This window comes from Lineus longissimus, chromosome 4 (genome assembly GCF_910592395.1).
Source record: "Lineus longissimus chromosome 4, tnLinLong1.2, whole genome shotgun sequence".
Taxonomy (NCBI): domain Eukaryota; kingdom Metazoa; phylum Nemertea; class Pilidiophora; order Heteronemertea; family Lineidae; genus Lineus; species Lineus longissimus.
This window is the reverse complement of record NC_088311.1, coordinates 2,320,322-2,341,565: the sequence shown is the minus strand read 5'-3', so window position 1 is coordinate 2,341,565 and position 21,244 is coordinate 2,320,322. Positions and strand designations below refer to the sequence as shown.

The following is a 21,244-nucleotide window of genomic DNA, read 5'->3' as shown; positions in this document are numbered from 1 at the left end:
TGAGACACAACAAGAGCACAATCTGCTTGGGTCTTCTATGTGATTGAGACAAGCACAATCTGATAGTGTAGTACACCCTATATTTGTCTCACGCAGTGTTGAGGTAGCTGATACATTACACTCAGTAGATTGTTGTCCTGTGGAGCTGAGGTTGGGGTGGATGGACTATGTCAGGTTTTTTTGGTGTGAGACCGGAAGTGAAGTTTGATACACCCTGTAGATGTCTCTTGTGCCTGGTGGAGTTGAAGCAGAGGGACTGGTTGTCACATCCAGCATGACCAGATGAACATGTCCCTCAGAAATTAGGTTAGTTTAGTAGCAGTCAATTAGTTTGATACACCCTGTACTGTATGAATGTCTTTTGGAGCCAAGGTGACCAGATGTGTCTTGGTTTCTTCATGATTCAGCAACAAACAAGCATATTCTGTGTCTTTTTCAAATATTTATTCCAAATAGTTCTCTTAATTCTGATCTGTTTTCAACATTCAAATAATACAAATTATTTACAAGGACCATATTAAAATCTTTTAACAGGGTTCATTTTTAAAAGCTACAAAGAATTGAAAAACGTTTCTATTCACATAATCATTTCCACAGTTTCATATCTCCGCTACTCTCATAAATATAGTTATTCTGTGAAGAATAAATACTTTCTATTCACACATTTTAGTATGCACAGGGGACAAGCATCCAAAGCTATATTGTGAAACAGAACCATTCCACTCAGATTAGTTCTCAACAACCAAACACAAGTTATCGGACTCTGTTGACTCGCATAACCTGCCGAGGAAACATCTCCCAAGAATGGTCCAGTTCTACAGTATTGCTTCGATGTATGTACATGTCTGCTTGTCCAATGTATGACAGATGCAGAAACTGACATGAACATGATAATGAAGTTTGATGGACGCATCACCATCTATCATAGGAGCAGTTCCCTTCCAGAGTGATAGCTACAGAGTTACCAGGATAACAACAGATCTCAGGTAGGAGCTGCTCTTAGTTGGTAGGTGGCAATCCATCCGCCCAGGTGAGTTGAGAAGGAGATAATCGGGGATATTTACAGTCAGTAATGGAAATGCATTCACAAACTATCGACATTGCCCATTGATAGTGGGACACAAATTTCAAAGGTGGACATTGGACTTGCATGACCTACGCCTAAGCCCCAAAAAATTGATCTTATTCTTATTCTTATCCTTGACGTTTCTCATAATTCATTTCTATCTGGCACCAATCAAGGTGAAAAGCACAGTTTTTGGGAAAGTAGGCCACTTTGAATAAGCATGTATTTCTTCAGACACGTGTCCTCTGGTTAAGGGATCTGTGATTATACACCAAGGTGACAAGACCAGCCTACCTGACATTTGGCAAGTAGGATCACCCGACCAGGATATAACAATTTGATCGAAGAAAGTCGTGCTTACATGTATTTTTAACAAATGACCAAAACTGAGCAAAACACAGCCTGGTTGATGCTTCAGTAGATATTCAGCGATTGTCTTGACAAGTAATTTCAAGCTGGATTGTCCTTGGACATTACACTGAATAGAACAAGACATTGCGAACTTCATTACATATTCAACTAACACCATTTTTTGTCAAAAACTGAAAATTTACAACTTGAAAATGCTAACCAAAAGTTTCAATTTTCTTCACAAGATTTTAACAAATAACTACATCTGGTTCTAAAGGTATCATTTGGAAGTGAAACAGACAACAATAGGTTTTACTCACGAGATAAGACTGATTGGCAAAAGCTCCAAATATAGAGAGAGAAGTTCATGTTTTGGTTCGCCTATATATATTTCATTATTATTAAATGCAATTAGCTTTCTTAGTTTGAAGAATGATCAGAACCTTTTTGAACCTTGAAGTAACAGAATTAATCTCAGGGGCAGACATGTATTTTAAAGAAAAATCACTCGATTGTTGGTAGATTTGCAATGTAACAATACTTGGACCTTGGTGAACATCACATCACGTTGGGAGCTTTTGCTAAAAAATGAGGGCACAGACATTTCTCCAGACAGGTGCTAGACAACTATTTCTTACTGTCACAAACAGGTCATTGACATGAATTGGGCAGCTAGAAACACCACCATCACAGTTCAAAACTAGTAGTCCAGTTTTTTAGAATCACCTTTCACATCTCGTACAAAGAATTTAAAGTAGCCAGAGGAATATCTGCCGCCAATTGTGCAAAAATAAAATCCTCTTGTGACTCCGTTGACGAATGATTCTTTGTCATGTAATGAGACAAGGTTGTTGTATAAATAAAATAAAAACTGCAGATCCAACAATGTCATGGTGCAGTCCAAGCTCTAAGCATTTACTGTACACGCACAATGCTGCCAAAGAAAATTGGCAGCACACTATTTACAAGATATTGGCAGTTTGGGTTTCGGCACATCTCACAATGAAATGATTATAATCTAATACTGCAAACAATGCAGTGTTCATGGCACAACACAAGGCACAGCGAGCAAAGAACACAAGAAGCAGAATGGCTGTGGCATATTGTCAGTAATCACTTGAATCCACGTCCGTTTTGATTTAAATGGAATGCTATCTGTTGAGTTTGCTTCATGCGGTCTTTGCCCGGGGTAGATTCAATCCGACTAGGCGATGAAATCTGGATCACTGTCCACATCATCGCCATCTTCTTCCTCACTATCACTGATTCGCCGTGATCGTTTCTTTTGCGGCTTCTTGCGTTTTGGAGGTTTTGGCCGTGGTGTATTATGAGGTTTTGGTTGTCTTGACTTTGAGGGTGCAGATCGTCTCTTTTCCAGCAAGTAACTATGCCGTGATACGTGATGTGGTTGTGTTTGAGCTACAGGCGTGCCCCGTCCCTGGGAATAAAAGGCAACAGTTAGTAGTGAAGACATCATTCACCAACAACAATAAAGATATGTTCCATTACAGCCATTATAGTTATATCATTTATATCTCATCTAATGTAGAAATATTGAGGACAGCTGGGCTGGCTAGTTTAAAATAAGCTTAATGTGACAAGATCCCAACAAGATAACAAACTGCTTTTCGAAAATTGCTGTAAGAGAACTCACATGTACATGCCGTGCTGAGTGGTGTAAGTGGTCCATGTGTTTCTCGACTGGTTGTTCCGAGGCATGATTTGACACCTCCGTTTGTCCCTCTCCTTCCTCCATGGTCTCTGCTTCTTGACCTTCAGGCTCAGCTCCGTCAGCCCCAGACTCTCCACCAGTCGGTGTCCTCGCCCCAGGAAGTGGAGTCCCACGACCGCTACCTGGAATCTTACTTGCTTCTTCATCATCTTCACTATCAGCTGGATCGATGCTCATCATCAAGTATTTGAACTGAAAATAGATTAGTGCACATGTCACCAATTCAAACGAGACAGGAACTAAACTTCATACTTTCAGTCCGACTAAGAGCAAGGAATTGCACACTGAACATGAGATGTATCACTCCAGCAGCAGTGAAAGTGTCATTCACTTGTGAAAGACATTTTGGTCACTAACGGACACATTTCCATTTCTGCATTTCTTCAAAGCTGAAGTGAATCACCAGTTCCTGATTATGAAACTGTACTTACATCTAAGTACTCTTCCGCTATGTTCTCTTTTCCCTGTTGATCAACAATTGTTGACTGCTTTCCCTTCCTGAGTATCTCCAAGGCCTGCGTGGCTTCAAACGGGAAACCACCTTTTCGGTTCACTGGTTTTTCATGCATTTTAGAAGCATCATTTGGAGAATACCGATGAATTTTGCTGTCCGTGAATCCATACACTTCTTTCAAATGATGCTTGACCACCAGTAAGAGAATGCAACCTTGCGAGAGGGTACAAAGTTGTTGTAGAGTCTCTGCATTATCTGGGACTCGTGCTGGAAATAAAGACAACACAATTATTTATATATAGAGATATTGAACATCTATTGGACATCAAGAAGAACTTTTCGTCTGACTGGTGCCAGGTACAATAGACATCTTAATCTCACAAGATTGAAGCCTTTATAGGCACAAAGTAGCCAGACAAAGCAGTCTCACAGCACCTCGCTTCAATGCCACACAAGTCAGTAGACCTGAAGAGCCACTGGATGATACTGCTTCGTTTGAAACGTGGGGCTGGGAACTAAACTAATTATCTTGGGACACAAACTCTAGATTCCCACTGTACACTTACAGATTAGTGTCTCCCTATTGTCTTCATCCTCTTCGTCATCGATCTTGAGCTCACCATTCTCATTGATTTTCTCGGGGAAGAATTGCTGATAAACAAAATGAAATACAATAAGCTAAACTCCAAATAGACCAACTCCACAACAGCCATTTAGCCCAAACAAGTAAGTACTATTTACAACTTAAGACTTAGTTGTTCCACGTTTTACATGAGAGTTACAAGTTGTGTATTATGATATCCTATCTTTGAACCTACCTCTCTGAAAGACTGGATGATATTTGAACCAGACACTGACACCACAATGTCAATCTGATGGATTATAAACAGGGGTTCGTCATGGCACTGGTAGGGGAAGTTAGCGAGATTATCAGCAAGGTACAACAACTCGGGCAGTGGAGTATTCTGAAAATAGGAGAGGAAAGCAATATTAGTCGAGACGTTATTGGTCAACTGACAACAGATGGACTTTTCAACATTGTCATCTTCCCAATTAAGAAAAGCCATTTAGTCAGACTATTCCCACTATTGGTGTCATCATCATTACCACTGCGATGTTTAGAGAATTCAAATATAAAGTGTCAGGTGGAGTCAACCTAGACAATCAATAAATCCAGCCTTTTTCGGTTTGGACTACGAGTATATTGAGAAACTAGAAAACAACTTACAGATGAATCGTCAAAGAGGTTAAGTAATGATGTCAGGATGGCCCTCCGTTGCTGCCTACTGCTTCGGACTACGGAGTAGAGGAATGAATTGAGAGACGTGCAACTGGTTGTATTTGACTGCTGGTTTGTCGTGTAACGAATGCCCCGGATTGGTTCTGATTGATCATTCTGAAGGATGACTTGAAGTCGATACGACATCTTGATACCTTGTAATGATTTCATCTGAAAACAGAAATCAAACATTAGATTGCAGGATAGAATTCACACAGACTTGCCATCCTCTGCAATCATTCATGCACACTTATACCAAAGCACTCTGTTGCCATATTGAAATGGAACAGATTGACAGCATGGCTCTGGAGATGGGTCAGGAAGCAGTAACACACATACTAGTCACAAAGTATAGAAGTGACACCTCACATGTCAGTCTAATTATCCCAAGGAGGGCACCAATTCTGTTGAGCTAGAGTTTTAATCATGACTCTGCATGGTCCTTTTTTTGTTTAAAAGTAACGCAGTCCAGTCCATTTATTACCGGACAAGTTTCCTCACAATTCATTGCATGATCCAGGACAATGTTACCTGACACCAACACTTACATGGATGAATCCTGGATACTTTTTATCGATTTCTTGAAGCTGCTGATCTGCCTTCACTCGTATCGTGTTGTCAGTATCTGTTCCCATAGCAACAAGATATGGTACACACTGAAATTATATGGGTTGCCTATAAAATATGCTCAAATTTCAGTTTTGAAAAGGCACAAAAAACTTTTATCAGGGCTCAACAATTAGCCAATTTGCATTGCTCTGGATTACAGATTTAATGCCATACAGAATATTGCTTGAGGTTTCAGATAGTTTGACTTGTACTCACCTGGACAGGATGGACTAATCCTTGCCGTAAGACTAGACTGACAATGGAGAGAGCTGCAAACCGCACCTGAGCATTCGCGTGGAAAAATGATTCTAACGTCTCTTTCAAATAGATCTGCATCACAGTACTTGCCATACCAGACTGAATATCGCCCATCTCCTTCAAATCCTCTCCCTTGGCCCGCTTTCTCCCTGGAAATGAACATTAAAATATCAAGGCACGTTTTAGATATATCTTCAGGAGCCGATGAACTAGTGAGTGGTGAAGAGCAGAACAAGTCTTGACACAGACAATTTTTGTTCTCATTTACATACAGAAATAGTCAGAACTATAGTCAGGACATGACAGAGATCTGATTGGTTTATTGCTGTCGTCCAGTGGTGAACCAGCAAACTAGCTTAGTAATACAATGCTGCAAATGACACAAACCAATAGGACCTCTGCACCGCGCAATAAAAAACAACGTTTGAGAAGGCAAGCTTACATTCATGATCCGCCTTGATCATCTTGATTTCTTCCTCTTTCAAATACGTCTCGAGATTCCTTAACACTTGACACTTGAGTTTGATGGATGGACTTTGCACAAGCAGATACTTGTAGTACTCCTTGAGGCGTGTTTCTAACATGAAGTCATAGTAGCGGATACAGAGGAATCCAAGCCCAGTCAAAGCCTTGTGCCGGATGTCCTCATCATCATGTTCTGTGAAGTACATCAGGATCTCAAATACTCGGTCTCGGATTAACACCTAGAAGAATTTGGAAAGATACCTTATCAGTTAAAAGGTCAGACACATCGGGTTTTATAAATGAGCTGATTTCATTTGCTTTTGATAAAAATTCGGCAACAAGGGAATTCAGAAATTTTGCCAGCCCCTTGGACCAATAACCCCACCAAGTGGGAGATTCTCGACTGTATGAAGCAGAACACAACTTACCTTGGCTTCTCCCATTTCCTTTGAATCGAAGTCAAAATGTTGACAGAGCAAGCCTATCGTGAAGAGGGACCTGAGGAGTGTTGGACGACTTTGTGCATTCAAGTGATTCCGTTGATGTTCAGCCATCAGCTTGGAGAGGACACCTGGACAGAAAGAACAACAGGTTGCAAATTTGGATATCTTTGAAAATGCTCTTCCACAGACCCTACAGTTACAAGTTGAATGACATTGGTATGGGACTCAAGGAAACATCCAACAAATCTCAATGATGGATTCCACACAACTGTGTCTTAGTCATTGACACACTAAAGTACTCAGTATCAAATACTAATGATGATAAAACTTCTGTATATCTTCAACATCAGTGATGAGCATGGACAGATATTTTACTCACCGAAGAACTTCCGGAAACAGTCTGTTACCAGTTTGTAGTTGTGAGACACCATATTTACAATTGCACCAAGACAGCTCACACAACTTTGTAGCACCTGAAACAAAAACGGTTCAGTAAATTACTCCTAACAATTTTGAATAGGATGAGAGACTACAACTCATGAAATGTGAGGTGTATTAGATAGGGGCGAAAGTCCTCAGCAGCATCACATACAACTCAAAATTTCAAAGGGAGCTGTTTCTTTTTTCTGAAGAGATATTCTCGAAATCAACGCTTGCCAACTGGTCTATCTCCTCTTCGAGTATCTGAATGACAACTCGGTCCAGGCAGCTGTGGACTATTCTTGCTTACCATCATTCCATGTTTGAGTATTAGTTTCATCATGTCCTCTTCCACCTGAGCAAGGAAGCCTTCACTTGGATGATCCATCAATGGTATGACCAACTCGAGGATCTTGGCCACGTTGTGGATAACCAGATAGTCACCTTGATTCTGGAAAATGAGGATAATTTTAAAAACCAATGAAAACAAACCAGTCAAGGCCTGCTACAATCAAGAGTCAAAAGACAACCACCCGCTACTTGGGATGGGGAGAGGAAGCTGAAAGATCTTCTTCAATACACTACTCTTCACATTTCAAACTCGAAGGCAAAATGAAATAGTTTGTTACTTACATTGCACTTGATATCTAAGTACGGTTGTATCGTGAACGCTCGATCGACCATCAGTTCCGGCTTGATCTTACAGAACAAGTGCAGCGTTGACAGACACGCCACCAACCGCTGGCTCACAGACCGCCGCCCATCATTTTCTGAAATACATGTAGCAAAGACAAGTTGAGAAGACAGAAAACAACATCATTTCTTTAAAACATAGATTCATGTATTGTGATGTTCATGATGGAACACTGCATGCAGTTGCATCAAACAGCAACTTGCCAACCTCCCACATCTACCTTGGTACAGATCGAGAACTACCATACAAGTAAGGAAATACAGTAAATAACTCACCAACACTTCTCTCCTCCAACTCTAGCACATTTTCAACTAAACAATTTACAATTTGTATACACGCTTTCTCCACAGGTCGTTGACTCAGATCCTCTTCCTTCCGCAGAAGCTGGAAATAAAACATCGGGAAATGAATAAATCAGCACTTTTTGGAAGAGGACAGCTGCTGTGATATCAATCCATTCAGAAATTCCCATTCTCAATCAACTAGATCAAAGAAAGCCATACGTTTGACCAAGACTGCAATGCCGACAGCATGACGTTGGTAATTCTGACCTTACAGTTACCAAGAGACAGCAACCAACATAAGAACTAACTCACATTTTCCAATAATTGTTCGATCCAGTCGTAGCCTGAATCTCGACTAGCAGCTACCACATCTGCGATGTTGATGACTTTCTGCACCAACTTGTGAGAATCCTTGTCCCGCACAGCAGTGAACCACATGCTCTGAAACACCTCCGTCACCAATTTCTGAAACAGAATTACGGAGTTGTTACGCTATCCGTTTACAACAAGTACTAAAGGCACAGTGTTTGGATAATGCAGACTTTCTGCTGACCTGATTAGCTGACCGTGAACTGTCCTCATTTCCATTGAGGTCCCAACAGCCAGGATAGACACTATCACAGCAGCCTGTATTTACCAAAGACTCGCTGCACCAGAGGAACAAACACTCTTACCTTAATGCCCTCCTCATCATTGACTCTTCGGATCATTTTGACACACATTTCTGGGACCTTGGGGAAGTCTGGCTGCTCGAGACAGATGTCTCGGAAGATCTTGATGACTCGCTTTCTCACACTGATACCAGTATCCTACAATAGGGAGCAATACATCAGATATGACTCGGAGGAAAGAACCACTTCAGTATACAAGACCATCTATGTTATTCAACTTGGTTGTGTTGGATAATCACCATTGCAGACATGATGATTGCAAGCGACTAAATCAAAGTCTCAGTCAGAAGTTTCGTGTGGCAGTGCACAAATAGGGGAAAAACTCACCAGTATTCTGTCAGAAAGCATGTCATAGTAATTACTCGTAAGTTCTGGACGGATGAGGATGAACTTTCCAACAAGTTCGACTGCTGCCTCTCTGACAGACGTGGACTGGTCCAACAATCTACCATGCACACCTCGTTGCATATCAGACTGAAAGAGTAAGCATTTATATCAGATAGGCTGTTCCAGGTGGAGACAATTTACCAGACTACTAAGCCACTGAGGTTTTCTTGCAACTTGTGTGGATAAAGCTATACACACTTTTTAGCATGTTTTACAAAATCCACGGCAAACAACAACTACTACCTTGAAACAAACAAACTACCAGTACCAATTTCATTCTGAACTTCCCACCAGTATGCCAACGATTACAAAATGGTTCCTGGACAAATGGTTACTTCTGTACAGTGGAGCAGATCATACTGGACAGGAACTTACCCGAGCCAAGATACCTGGATCAGCTTCTATTACAGCGGTCAAACACTTCATAGCCTTTGTTCGCACAGCCACAGCTGTTTCACTAAGCACTTTCAAGATCTGAAAGAAAAGTGAAGTTAGAAACAATACAGTTCCGAAGCCTCCGGGATTTCATGCTAAGGTGACCAGAAGTCTTGTGACAATCTTTGATTCAGAAGTGTAAAGGTAGCCTCATAAGATCTAATTGACAGTATTCTGACAGTTATTTTCTTAACTTACCTGTGTGAGATAGATGTCAAAACTCTGTGAGAATGGTCGATTTGAAGCAAGATATCGCACACACAAGCACGCATTTTCATAGTCCAGGTTACTCGACGTAGAGTTCTTATACGTAGCAAATGGTCCTTGGCCTTTGCCAGATTGTATATGTGAGATCAGGAACACTTTTCTACCCTCTGCCCGTTGCAGAATGTCTTTTTGTTTATCCATTTCTTTGACTGTTTCGTCTTTTTCTTGATCATCGTTTTCGTCGGTCGATGATGAGGACTCGTGTTGGCGTTTTATGACTTTCTCTGCTTCCGTCGTTGAATCCCTGTACCACTGAGCGATGTAGAACTGGCGAGCAAACTGAAAAGGAGAATTCACCACATGATTCCTTAGAATGTGAGCCAATTAGGGGGAGATGCATCCAACAAACATATCAGAGTCAGCCTTCAGGATTGTTACATGACAACTCTTTCCTTATCAGAGCATGGAGAACTTCTGTGACAATGCATCAACTGTATCCGTTGTGAACATTGATAGGAACTTACGTGATATACTGGGTCATCATTGGCATTGCTCATGAGATAGTCCAGAAGAGCTTTTTGCATTAACTGAGTATGGTCTTTGTCATCGGGCTGGAAAGGAAGATCGAGATAATGAGGACCAAGTAAACTAGATATCATTAGGACAATTCATAAAGACACCAACAGTGCATAATCTCTCCTCTTCAGTTTCCTGTTTTCTTCTTTAAAAATGGACCTTACATTACTTCTTGTTGAATCCCAAGCATGGTCACTTCTAATTAACCTCTTACTCCAAACTTCATCCTCCACGCTCCACTTGTCCAAATTCCAATAAATACAGCATCCAAAAAAACGCATATCATCATCGCCCAGTTCCAAATATTCATACTCACTATTGCATCAGGTGATTTGCGACCATTTTCAGTAAGTTCCTGGTTGTCATCCCGCACATTTTGTAGAATTTCATCCACTGTTTCTTGGTTTAGCTGACTAGATAGCGCATCCTTCCTTAGCCTTGCTGCCACAATACCAAGGTAGTCCAACGATGCAACCCTGAGTGCCATGTCCACAGACTTATTGCTGAAGTGTCGCACCTGCAATACAGAAGATGACAATTTCACATGAAATCTTTTTCTCACTATGTTCATTATGCCTCACACCATATTCCATTACCCTCATTTGATATACACCAGTTCATCAATTCAGGCTAGAGGGTACCTGCCAAGTCAAACAATGACCCAGTTTTTAGTCTATATTGAGCAGCAACTTTCCCTGCAGTTCAGGGTCAAGAGTTCGCATGAAAACTGAAATCGTATTCTGGCAAAATTCGAGCCCAAATTAGACGAAGGTAACTGCAATGAACTGCAATGAACTGGTTAAGTGGGGAGTTTTGCATACCAGAAGACGTCCTAGAAGACTTAGTAACAGTTCTGCAGCAGGCCATTCAGGCTTATTCACAGTTGAGAGGAGATCTTGCACAAAGTTCTCAAACAGCGGTCGATAGTCTTCTTCACCTTTTATCGTACATCTGGAATGTGGAGCAAAGTACGTCACAATCACATACCACATGAAGTCTAGAAGGTAAATGCACATGTATGAAGGGAATAATCATGCTGTAATCCCAGGGATTCTCAATCTGAGACAGCTTTGTTACTCCTTTGAGGTTCTCTCCATCTAGTAGGTTATATCAACAGCAAGACCAAATATGTCTGCTTAGCTTGCTTTATATGTGCGATAGTTATGATACACCCTGCCACCAAGGTGTCTAGAATTGTTGGACATACTAGCTATAAGATAATCAATCACTTACTTTTTGAGATAAACTGAGAGAAAATTATGAGCACATCTCATAGCAGTTTCGTACGATGAGGTCAGGACAACCTCACTATCAGACTGAAATATAGAGAAAGCAGTTTAATTTGTATGAACCAAAAAGAGCATTGTCAATCAAGACTACTTCTCATCCCAGCAAGGATAAGAGCCCAACTGTTTATCATTTGTTGCAACAATCAACTTACTACGAGGGCTTTCCGTCGGTTCTCTACTTCTGCCTCTTCCTCCCCAGGCGTTGGCTCCTCAACTTCAGGAAGTATAGCAACTGACTGGATAAGTTGTAAGACAAGGGCGGTCACCATCTGGATACTCTCATCCGAGTTTAACCGGTAACTTCTCAGGTTTCGTTTACTTGAAGGCAGTCTTGCCAATGACGCGAAGATATCTTCAAGAATCAACGCCCGATGCTTTTCATATTTTGAGAAGATCTGCAACAAGAAATGTGAAGTTAATGTTATACAGGTGACTATGGCAGTCAGATTGGTGTCTGTTTGTTACCATCACCTAACTACGTCTTCCACAGATGGGCATGCATCATTACCATGATTACTATTTCTATTTCAATCTCTAGTCAACCCACACCGAGTTCTCAGGTATTCTCATCACATAATTTTACTCACAGTTGTGACTAGCTTTATTGCACTCAGCTGCAGTTCACTGATGTTTTCCACGAAGAATGGACCAACTCCGAGCGACGATGCCTGTAGGATGATGGTATCAGTCAACTCCTGTATGTCAATCAACTCCGCTAAACTGCCAATCATTTCTGTCAGTTTGTTGTATAATGTTATCGTACTCTTGTGCTTCACTTGATGTGCTCGTGCCCTCTTCATTTTGTAACTGCTGTGATAGATATCTGCAAGGAGATCATGGCTACATTGAAGTATTTAGGAAAATCTGTCAAGAAGATGACACCGGAAGTATGGCCGAACTGTCACAAATCAGTGAAGAGAGGCAATGGTTGGTCTATCCTACTTATTCCACAAGACAAAGACACACATTTTATCTACCCTATTAGGGCCAGAACAAAGCTAGCATAGCATACACATATTAACTTCCTGCAAGCCAATGCAGTCCTCTCAATTTTTTCCAACAATCTCTCAGTTCTGAATACAAGGCTCCTATATGGAGCAGCCAGTTTCCATTGAGACAATCACGAGACCTGCAGCTGTACCCAAACACAACTTTCACTAAAATGGTACCTGAACACGAAGTATTTACCTTTCTTGTGGTCGTCAATCCGGTAAACTGGATCATACTCCGGAAATATGGAATTCGTCATCTGGTACTTGGCAAGAAAGCAGATCTTTTCTATCACATCTTCAATGAAGACTTGTTTTGGCATGTTGTCTGAAGTCATGATATACAAGGAGAGAAGAGCAGCATCCACACTCCGTACCACCCGGTCGAATGTCAGTTCTCGCCAGACTCTGATTGCATCCGTATCATCATCATGCTGCAAGAAACAAATAGTTGTCAGGGAATGACGCATGTTCATCTCTTTGCTGGAAGTGCAAGAAGTGAGTGAAGGCCTCCAAAAGAAGATGAGTTCATAATGATGACCTCATCTTCGCCACAGTTGGCAGATTCATACAATGTGGAACATTATCAATGTCTTATGGAAAGCAGCCGAAACTCAAACAAGCAATGTAAGAAAAGGAACAACTGCAACAAAACAAGACAACTCAACAAAATTTCAACTCTTACCGCCTTTTTCTTTTTAGTTTTTTTTGCTACTTTTTCAACTTCAACTGAATCCTGTAAGTTTATAGATGATTGACAACCGATAAACTAAGTCAATTTTTTTCAAAATACAATCTTGGTGTAACATATACTATCACTGTCCAGGACTCATTGAGAAATTTAGAATCGTGATCCAGAGACGACTCAGTTTATAAATTCCTTGAAAACACTTCTTAGGTCTTTAGAGACCCGAGAACAACAACGCACAGATCAGTGTTCTCTACATACCTGACTGATTGTAGCAAGAATTTTGGTTCCATCTCGTATGTTCCATTGCAACAAGTTCTGTAACTTTACAAGTTTGTCAGTTGTCACCTGAAAAAAGGAAGTAGATCTTAGAAGATATTCTCAACGATTAGTAACAAATACTAAGACAACAACACCTGACATTGAGAATAAACAGACATTGAGGGCCACCATGAATGCTGATGGACGACTGACTGACATCTTCTCAAGATTTTAATGATGGCAGAACTCAAGGAAGTCAACGCACTTATTGCTAAAGAAGAAGAAGGTGCCCAACTTCAGGACACAGGACTGGAATGCCATTCAATACTCTCTTGACAGCATGCAGTTACAACACATAGAGGAACATAAACATCCTCTTACCCATGATCTCACACGGAATAATCTAATTAGTCGTGTTAAATGAGAAGAAACCGACCACCTACCAGATTGAGAACACCAATTGATTTGAGTTTAGCAGCTTCGCTGCAGAGATCTGATACAGCTGATCTCGGTATAAGTAACTCTGCTGGCACATCAATATCCTCATCTTCTGAAACAGTGAAGCATAGAAAATACTCTTGTAGACGCAGGGGTTGGATCCCATGAAAAATGGTTTCCAAATAAAACTAATCGAACCAAAACTGTGAAAGAAAATAAGAGCAAAATAAAGCTGAATTGAAATAAAAAGAAACTAAAGAAGATTTGTTTTCACCTTTTGTCTGACTTATGTGTCAAAATTGACAAGGACAACCTGTTTAAAGCTCTCTTTTATCCAAGAAATATCACCACATATAAATCAGACAACATTTCCTGGACCCCTGAAGCTATCACTGATATAAGAAGCAATACTGAGATACATTCAACAGCACAACAAAATCAATTCAAAGCTGCATCCCATGTCTTAGTTCATGGACTTTATCTAATACATTTCACTTTACAAACACTGTATGACAGCAAACTGAAAATGACACCAAATATCTCACCTAGATCCAAAGCATTGGTGTCCACTTCTTCTGTACTCTCTAACACAGACTCAATGGAAGCCATAAACTTTTTGAAAGTCCCTGACCCAACACGCTCTTCAGCAGACATCCCAGAATCACCAAATCTCTTCACTTTTTCACGCTTCTTCTTTTTATCTTTTGACACGCTGCTGGGCATCTCTTTTGGTGCTGGTACTGAAAACATTAGGACAACAGTTTATGAATCATTCACATGACCTTTCCGCTTGCCAACCTCATGACAATTACCAAGCTAGTATCACTCAGTGGGCTTGTATGGTTACCAAGAAGAAGTGATGACCTGATGGAGAGAGATGTCACTTGTTGATGTCAGGTTTAAAGCTACCAAGCATTGAATCCTGATACTTACAATCTAGGGGAATCTCTGGCACATATTCATCATCTTCACCACCACCTCCTCTCCGTCGTCGCTTTATCCTCTCAGACATCGATAACGTAAATTCTCCAATCCTCTCATCATAAGGTGATGGACTTGGAGCATCTTCATAGTAGTCAACTGTGGTCTTTTTTCGTTTTGAACCTGCAACAAATCATACAACCATATCATACTTTGTTGAACCTCTTCACTGCTGAATGTTACACAGAGAAAACATGGTCATGAAAATACCCAAAACAACAGGTGCAGGTAAGCAAGTTTAGCTTTTCGATAACTTTTATCTACCAACAAAAAAACACAAGCTGAACATTGAAAACTTTCTTACCTCTCCCTCGACTTCCTTCTGTTGAATTGTGCTGTCGAGACAGCTGTTTTGCCCGCTCATAAGCTGTATGAGAAGTCTCTGGTTCTGGATATGATGACGGAGTTGGTCTGTGTTTTGACAGTTTCAGAGTAAGACGTGTGTCGTTGCTATTGGAACTAACAACACTGTACTCTTCACCGGATTTGGAACGTTTTCGTTTCACCTTCAAGCGACCGTGTTCACTGTCTATGAGAGGATCAAGCCTCATTACTGAAAAGGAGAAGTCATGGTTATATCTATTAAGTATAGAAAACTAACTTTGTTCACAGTTAACGGGTTGGATTGCCTACTTTTGAGTTCCAAGTGGCCTTTGAAAAAGGATGCATTACATTCACTGGAAATATCATCAGATAAGACCTGGCGATACTTACATCTCACGACAGGACCTTTCATTGTGGGCATTGTGGATTGCTAGAAAGAGGAAAAAAGAACATGAACAATTCTGGCAGTGCACAAGTTCAGTCGGACTCCACTCATCAGTGCTCGGAAGGCCCGGTTTCCAATAATCTTATCATTTGGCCAGCATGGCCTTAAATAGAGCAACTTAGCAAAGCCTTAATAACTCAAGTCAATCAGTGTGGAGCCCAATGTTTTGAGTTCATTAACAAGTACAAAATACTTTTGGAGCCAGAACAAACTCATAATTGGTCCTAATGAAAAAGATGCGAGATAATGCCTTTGAATTGAAAACTCACACAGACTTTTTCATACCAAAGACTGCCCTAAGTCATTCAGTTTTCAATGTTTACACAGCACTCAGGATCACACTTGCTACCAGTTAGTTTTTATACATGTAGCACCAGATTTGAGTAACCAAGGCTGCTAAATGCATCAGTTAGTGAGGCTAACTAAGTTAAATACTAACACTAATCAATATTTAAGAAGATCATATAACAGCTTTGTGTAGTAGTGGAAATACTAGTTAATACGATAGTAATAGACCAAAACCCTTTTCAATTATTAAGATTTTTGCAATCCCAGCTCATTGGCTTCTAAGACAATGGAAAAGAATGAAGCACTTTTTAATCAGGGTTACTTAAGTTCAAAATATAGGCCTCCAATTTGAAAAATTCCAAATGTGCCAGGATTCGATTTCCAAACACAAGTCATAATAGATTGGGTTCCAATGTTATCACATGGACAGAATCATAAGGTCCCCAGACAGATTTTGCTGCCAGCATGGTCAAAACTGAAATGAAGTCCAAATTGCATAAACATATAGTTACATCAGCCAGCCAAAGAAATTTGCTGTGGAGAACACTGTACACTACTAGCTAGTACATTCAAAAGTGCAAGCAGGACTAGACAAGCAGGCAAATAGACAAACAGAAACTGAATGGACTGCTGATGCAGTAATCAACTTTAACCATCATGCCAAAGATATCCGAATTTCTAATGCATAGATCAGGCACATTACAGGGGAATGTCTTTTCATTTAATACAATTTAGTGCAGGTCAACAAGCAAAGGAAAGAAATGCTTCCTTTATTCAAAAGAAAGGTACACCAGCAACGAATGTCAGGCTTCCAAATACAAGATATGTATCATTTCGTAATGGCTATCTTTCCCCAGCACAAGAAAAGTGACACAGGACTCGGTGTTCTCCGCACTATCACAAAAATGAGATGACCCCATCCTGGAACCCCCCCAAAAAACCTGATCTGGTACCGGTAATGGTTTTCCATTTTTAAGTTGGCCCTTTTCATCCCTCTTATAGAAAAATCAATGGAGAACAAAGAGGACTAAAAGAGTAGATACATTGGTGAGCACACAAAAGCCACAACACACAAAGGGCAGAAAGCCCCCACATGCTATACTTGCCTGCTCTAACAGTTTTTGTTTCTTAAGGTTAGCATTTATAGCCTGTAAATATACATCAAGCCAAACTCGTGTCAAGTTAAATTCCAAATAGAGGCATGTCCACTTGCTATTAAACTAAATATACGAACTCAAGAGTCAAGCAAAAGAACGATTGCCAAACCACCAGTTAATGCAACCATCATTCTCTGTGACAACTCCAGCTTTGTTTGCCGACATGTTTAAAATCAATCTAATTTATGACGGTCAGGAAATCATTGCATTCTACCCATCTTCAGATAGTATAAACTTGGTTACTATGCTGAACAAATTTTTAGATAAGAAATTGAATGATAGGTGCATGTGGATAAATATTTTAAACAAGCAGCTGAAAATGCACCAAAATATTCAATAAACACTGCATCTCACCTCCACATTAACTGGTTCTAGCACAACAACTGGTTCTCTTCTCTTATCCTCGGGAGGGTGATGATGTTTATCTCGCTTCTCTTTATGGTGATGATGTTTTTCTCTGCTGGTGCCATTAGGTGCCTCAGGGTCAGACCGTTTCGAAAGCACCTCTTTAGATGGTTCCTGCACTGGCGGAGTTGGAGGAACCCGTGCTGGCGATGACACTGAAACAAAATCAACAAATATTCAGTAACTCACACCTTGGTCTTATTTAGTAATTGTCAACATTGAAGAGAGCAAAGTTAAAAGCTTTCATTCAAGCCTAACAAGTTTCCATATACCGTATTTTCCGGATTATCCCCCGCACTGCCCTATGACCCGCACCCCCTTTGACCATTACCTAAAGCCACGCAAGACCCGCACCTGATTATGACCCGCACTGCTCCAAGACCCGCATTCTCCAAAAATAGTAAGCCATTCATTGATGTTGACATCCTAGAACCGCCATGTTTTTTTTAATTGTTAACCAAAGTGGATCAATTCCAGCATGGCCGTAACTATTTTCCCTAGCGGAGACATCACAAACTATGCGATCATGGCGGAAATATTGGTTGAAAACAATGCGAAAACGATGGACATAAATCCTTATCAAGTAACCAGTTTGGTCCCCTTTTTTTTCTTTGGGGTTGGGGCTTATCCCTCTCAGAATCCACGCAAGACCCGCACCTTTGTATTACCCGCACCCCCACTTTTTGGGCCTGTTTGAGGGCAAAAAGCCGCGGGTCATACGCCGGAAAATACGGTACTCAGAGAACAATTCTCTGTCATAAAAGTCAATAACTATACTGCACTCTTCTTAATATTTTGTCACCGTCAGTTGAACTCACCTGTGGCTGGTTTTGTAGAATGTGTCCCTAATGGCCTTGCTTTCTGTGGTGGAGATGCAGCAACTGACGATGTACTTGGACTACTGGTGTTAGATGCCTGCACACCACCATTCACAGGTAACTGGCTTGATGTGCCAGCAAGCTGTGGAAACTGGCTAGACTGCGATGCAGCTGCAAAGTTTTGGAACTGCTGCTGAAATTTACTCGCAGCCGATTGAGGTGTCGGGGCCTGATAAGGACTTCCATGCTGACTATAAGAATTTTGTTGTGGCAACCTGAAAATAGGCAAGTTAGTGGATGAAGAAATAAGTATTAGCACAAGCAGTTAATTCATTCACCAAGAATTACGAAATTTTTGGGTCTCCGACATCATTAGTTATAACCTTTCGAGTGCAGAAGAATACTGTATGCGTCGCTTAGAAGACAATTGGACCAGCAATGCTTGCCTTACTTTTGCACCAAATCTTATAATGTCTGCAATATCACTTACCTCGAAGGGCTGTTTGGTGAAAATGGCGAGAAGTGTCCCGATTGGTACGGTGAATGCTGCTGAGATGATGGCTGACCTGTTGGTGTAGGGGGTGGTTGAAACGGTGAAGCCCCTGCCAGAGACGCCATCGCCGCCATTGCTGTTCACAGAATATAAAAGATGCATGAAAACAATGACTGTTTATGCAGGTCACAACAACTGAACAACACCCTTACTAACATCAAGTTTAACCTCTCATTGTTAAAAGAACTCTCTACTCAAGAGTATACGTTAGAAATGCTTGGGCACACAGCTTGTAACTTACGTGATCTATTATGATCCACTGCGTCATAATTGGTGCCTTTCTTTCCTTTGAATACATTAGGATTATAAGCCAAGATAGCCTTCAGCAAATCAGGTATATCACCCTCAATTGCATCACTCGCTAGACTGTCTTTCAGCTCACTGCAACCAGAAACACATTTGTTATACGATCATTCAGAAATCTCCAGCAAATTAAAACCAGTTTTTTACTTTATGAAGTTCTAAAGGAAATTGACTAAAACAACATATTGACTCAACTGAGACTACGAAATCAATCTAAACCAATCAATCTGTAGATTCAAGGGTCATATGAAATACCTGAAACTTACATGTGTTCTGTAGTGGTCTGACTCAAGGCCTTCGCCAATGTTGGAACAAGACTCTCATCTCTCGATGCTGTAAGCTGCTTTGCTTCTTCAGCAATCCGCGGATGAAACAACAAACTCTTGTTGTTCACCGTTGAAGGAAGTGGGGTTGGTAATGGCAGTTCAGGGAGCACTGTAAAGAAAAAATTTGTGTAGGACTGACAACCAAATCAAGCCCTCCACCTGGGTAGGGCCTGGACAGTTGTTAAATTCCTTGAGTAGTTTCTTTAGATGTGGATTCCAGGAACCAAAGTTCCTGCCTCTTCACACTAGCTTTGAATATCAAGAGAGACTGTTGCACAAGATGAAAAACAACTTTCGGCTTGTAAACCTAGTGTGACCTGTTTTGGCCGTGAACACCTCAGACAGATTTTAGGATCGGGATATGATGCCTGAAATGATATTCACAATGCACAATCAATGTAAATTGTAACTGCAGTGTCTGACTACCACTTTCAAGGAGCACCTGACGATTCACTCCAGTCTGTGGTCTGCTAACACTGAAAGCAACATTGACAGGCATTTTTTAACATTTCACCTGAGTGCTGAGACCATATGGCCAGGTGATCATCAATTCAATGAAGGAACATGGTACTTACAGTCTGTGAGACTTGACACCCCTGCCAGTGTTGTTATAGGAACACTCGGAATTTCTCCATTCATCTTGGGAAACTCCACTCTAAGAAGGAAAATTTGAATACATTACTGTTTGCCTTTGATTATTTATTACAAAATTAACATCCAATTCATAAGAAAGAGCAGGAGTACCTTTCATTTCAAACGTCGTCAAATGTATTCCAATCATTGATTCATCGAATCAATGAGTGGGCTAGCCTAGGTCTGTCAAAAATGACACTGTCAAGTCATCAATCAAACACTCAACTCATCACGCATCAACACCCTGCATCAATCATCGTTTTTTGACAATACCAAGAACAAATAAGTCAATAAGAGGGCACCAATATTGGCACCCAGCGCCCTGCATTGCCAATGATAAGATGGCATTGACAATAATGATTTTGAGTTTGACAGTTGTCAAAAAAACAAAATATGGTTGGATGGAAAATAATTGAACTAATTTGAGAACCAAGCAATACTATAAATTTGATACGGTATTGTTGTCAAACGTGTCATGTACAGTAAACTAACCCAACATGATGATAACATGACAAAGCACAGACAGTCAGTGCACAGGCCCTGTGGCTGTGCTGTGCATATGTATGTGCATGGAAGAGTGTATCGTTTTCTAGAGAAAAGGGGCTGGAGAAGACAGACATGAGAAAACCGACATATAGCACCATTCGTATGCAAATTAACGACACAAAGAATATCATAACAAACTAACTAAACATTTGCAAAGAGTAACACACAATTACGCAAGGGTTCAGGGGGCTAATTATGTCATAATTCTGGATGAAATTGATCTTCGTTTTACGCAAAAGCGATGCCGATGACGAGCAAATCGTCGTAGCCGACGGAAATACCCACCTTTTTTCGGTGGTATTAGGGTAAAAATTGGAAACTTTTACCCCCACAAACTACATCTATACAATCTTAAGTTCCTCTACAATCAAGTGATCACGACCTAAAACCCGCTGGGAGGCTGATTTTAGGTAAAAAATCGGTATGGTGTGTGAACCATAACAATAAACGCGCCAAAAAATTACAACAA

At 40.7% G+C, this 21,244-nt stretch overlaps 1 protein-coding gene across 3 annotated transcripts; it reads right to left on the bottom strand.

Annotated features, from left to right (window-relative positions):
• Positions 1–422: 422 nt before the first annotated feature.
• Positions 423–21,239, bottom strand: LOC135485919 (nipped-B-like protein). 3 transcript variants are annotated; one of them, XM_064768306.1, is made up of 40 exons: positions 21,061–21,239; positions 20,172–20,251; positions 19,537–19,705; positions 19,209–19,348; positions 18,905–19,043; positions 18,415–18,689; positions 17,546–17,751; positions 17,141–17,182; positions 15,692–15,731; positions 15,282–15,530; positions 14,930–15,100; positions 14,542–14,736; positions 14,002–14,108; positions 13,559–13,645; positions 12,809–13,043; positions 12,208–12,443; positions 11,773–12,015; positions 11,565–11,647; positions 11,153–11,282; positions 10,648–10,848; positions 10,280–10,366; positions 9,747–10,094; positions 9,489–9,587; positions 9,054–9,200; positions 8,730–8,864; positions 8,368–8,520; positions 8,047–8,155; positions 7,711–7,847; positions 7,388–7,528; positions 7,037–7,130; positions 6,643–6,785; positions 6,192–6,453; positions 5,708–5,898; positions 5,431–5,538; positions 4,832–5,053; positions 4,422–4,568; positions 4,170–4,254; positions 3,581–3,870; positions 3,072–3,341; positions 423–2,855 (listed from the first exon to the last, which is right to left on the bottom strand). In XM_064768306.1, the coding sequence occupies exons 2-40, from the start codon at positions 20,233–20,235 to the stop codon at positions 2,622–2,624; spliced, it is 6,414 nt and encodes a 2,137-aa protein (XP_064624376.1). In that variant the 5' UTR covers positions 20,236–20,251; positions 21,061–21,239; the 3' UTR covers positions 423–2,621. The 3 variants fall into 3 exon arrangements, with proteins under 3 accessions (XP_064624376.1, XP_064624377.1, XP_064624378.1); XM_064768307.1 differs by having other exon boundaries at positions 14,002–14,105; XM_064768308.1 differs by lacking the exon at positions 17,141–17,182.
• Between the last annotated feature and the right edge of the window lie 5 nt (positions 21,240–21,244).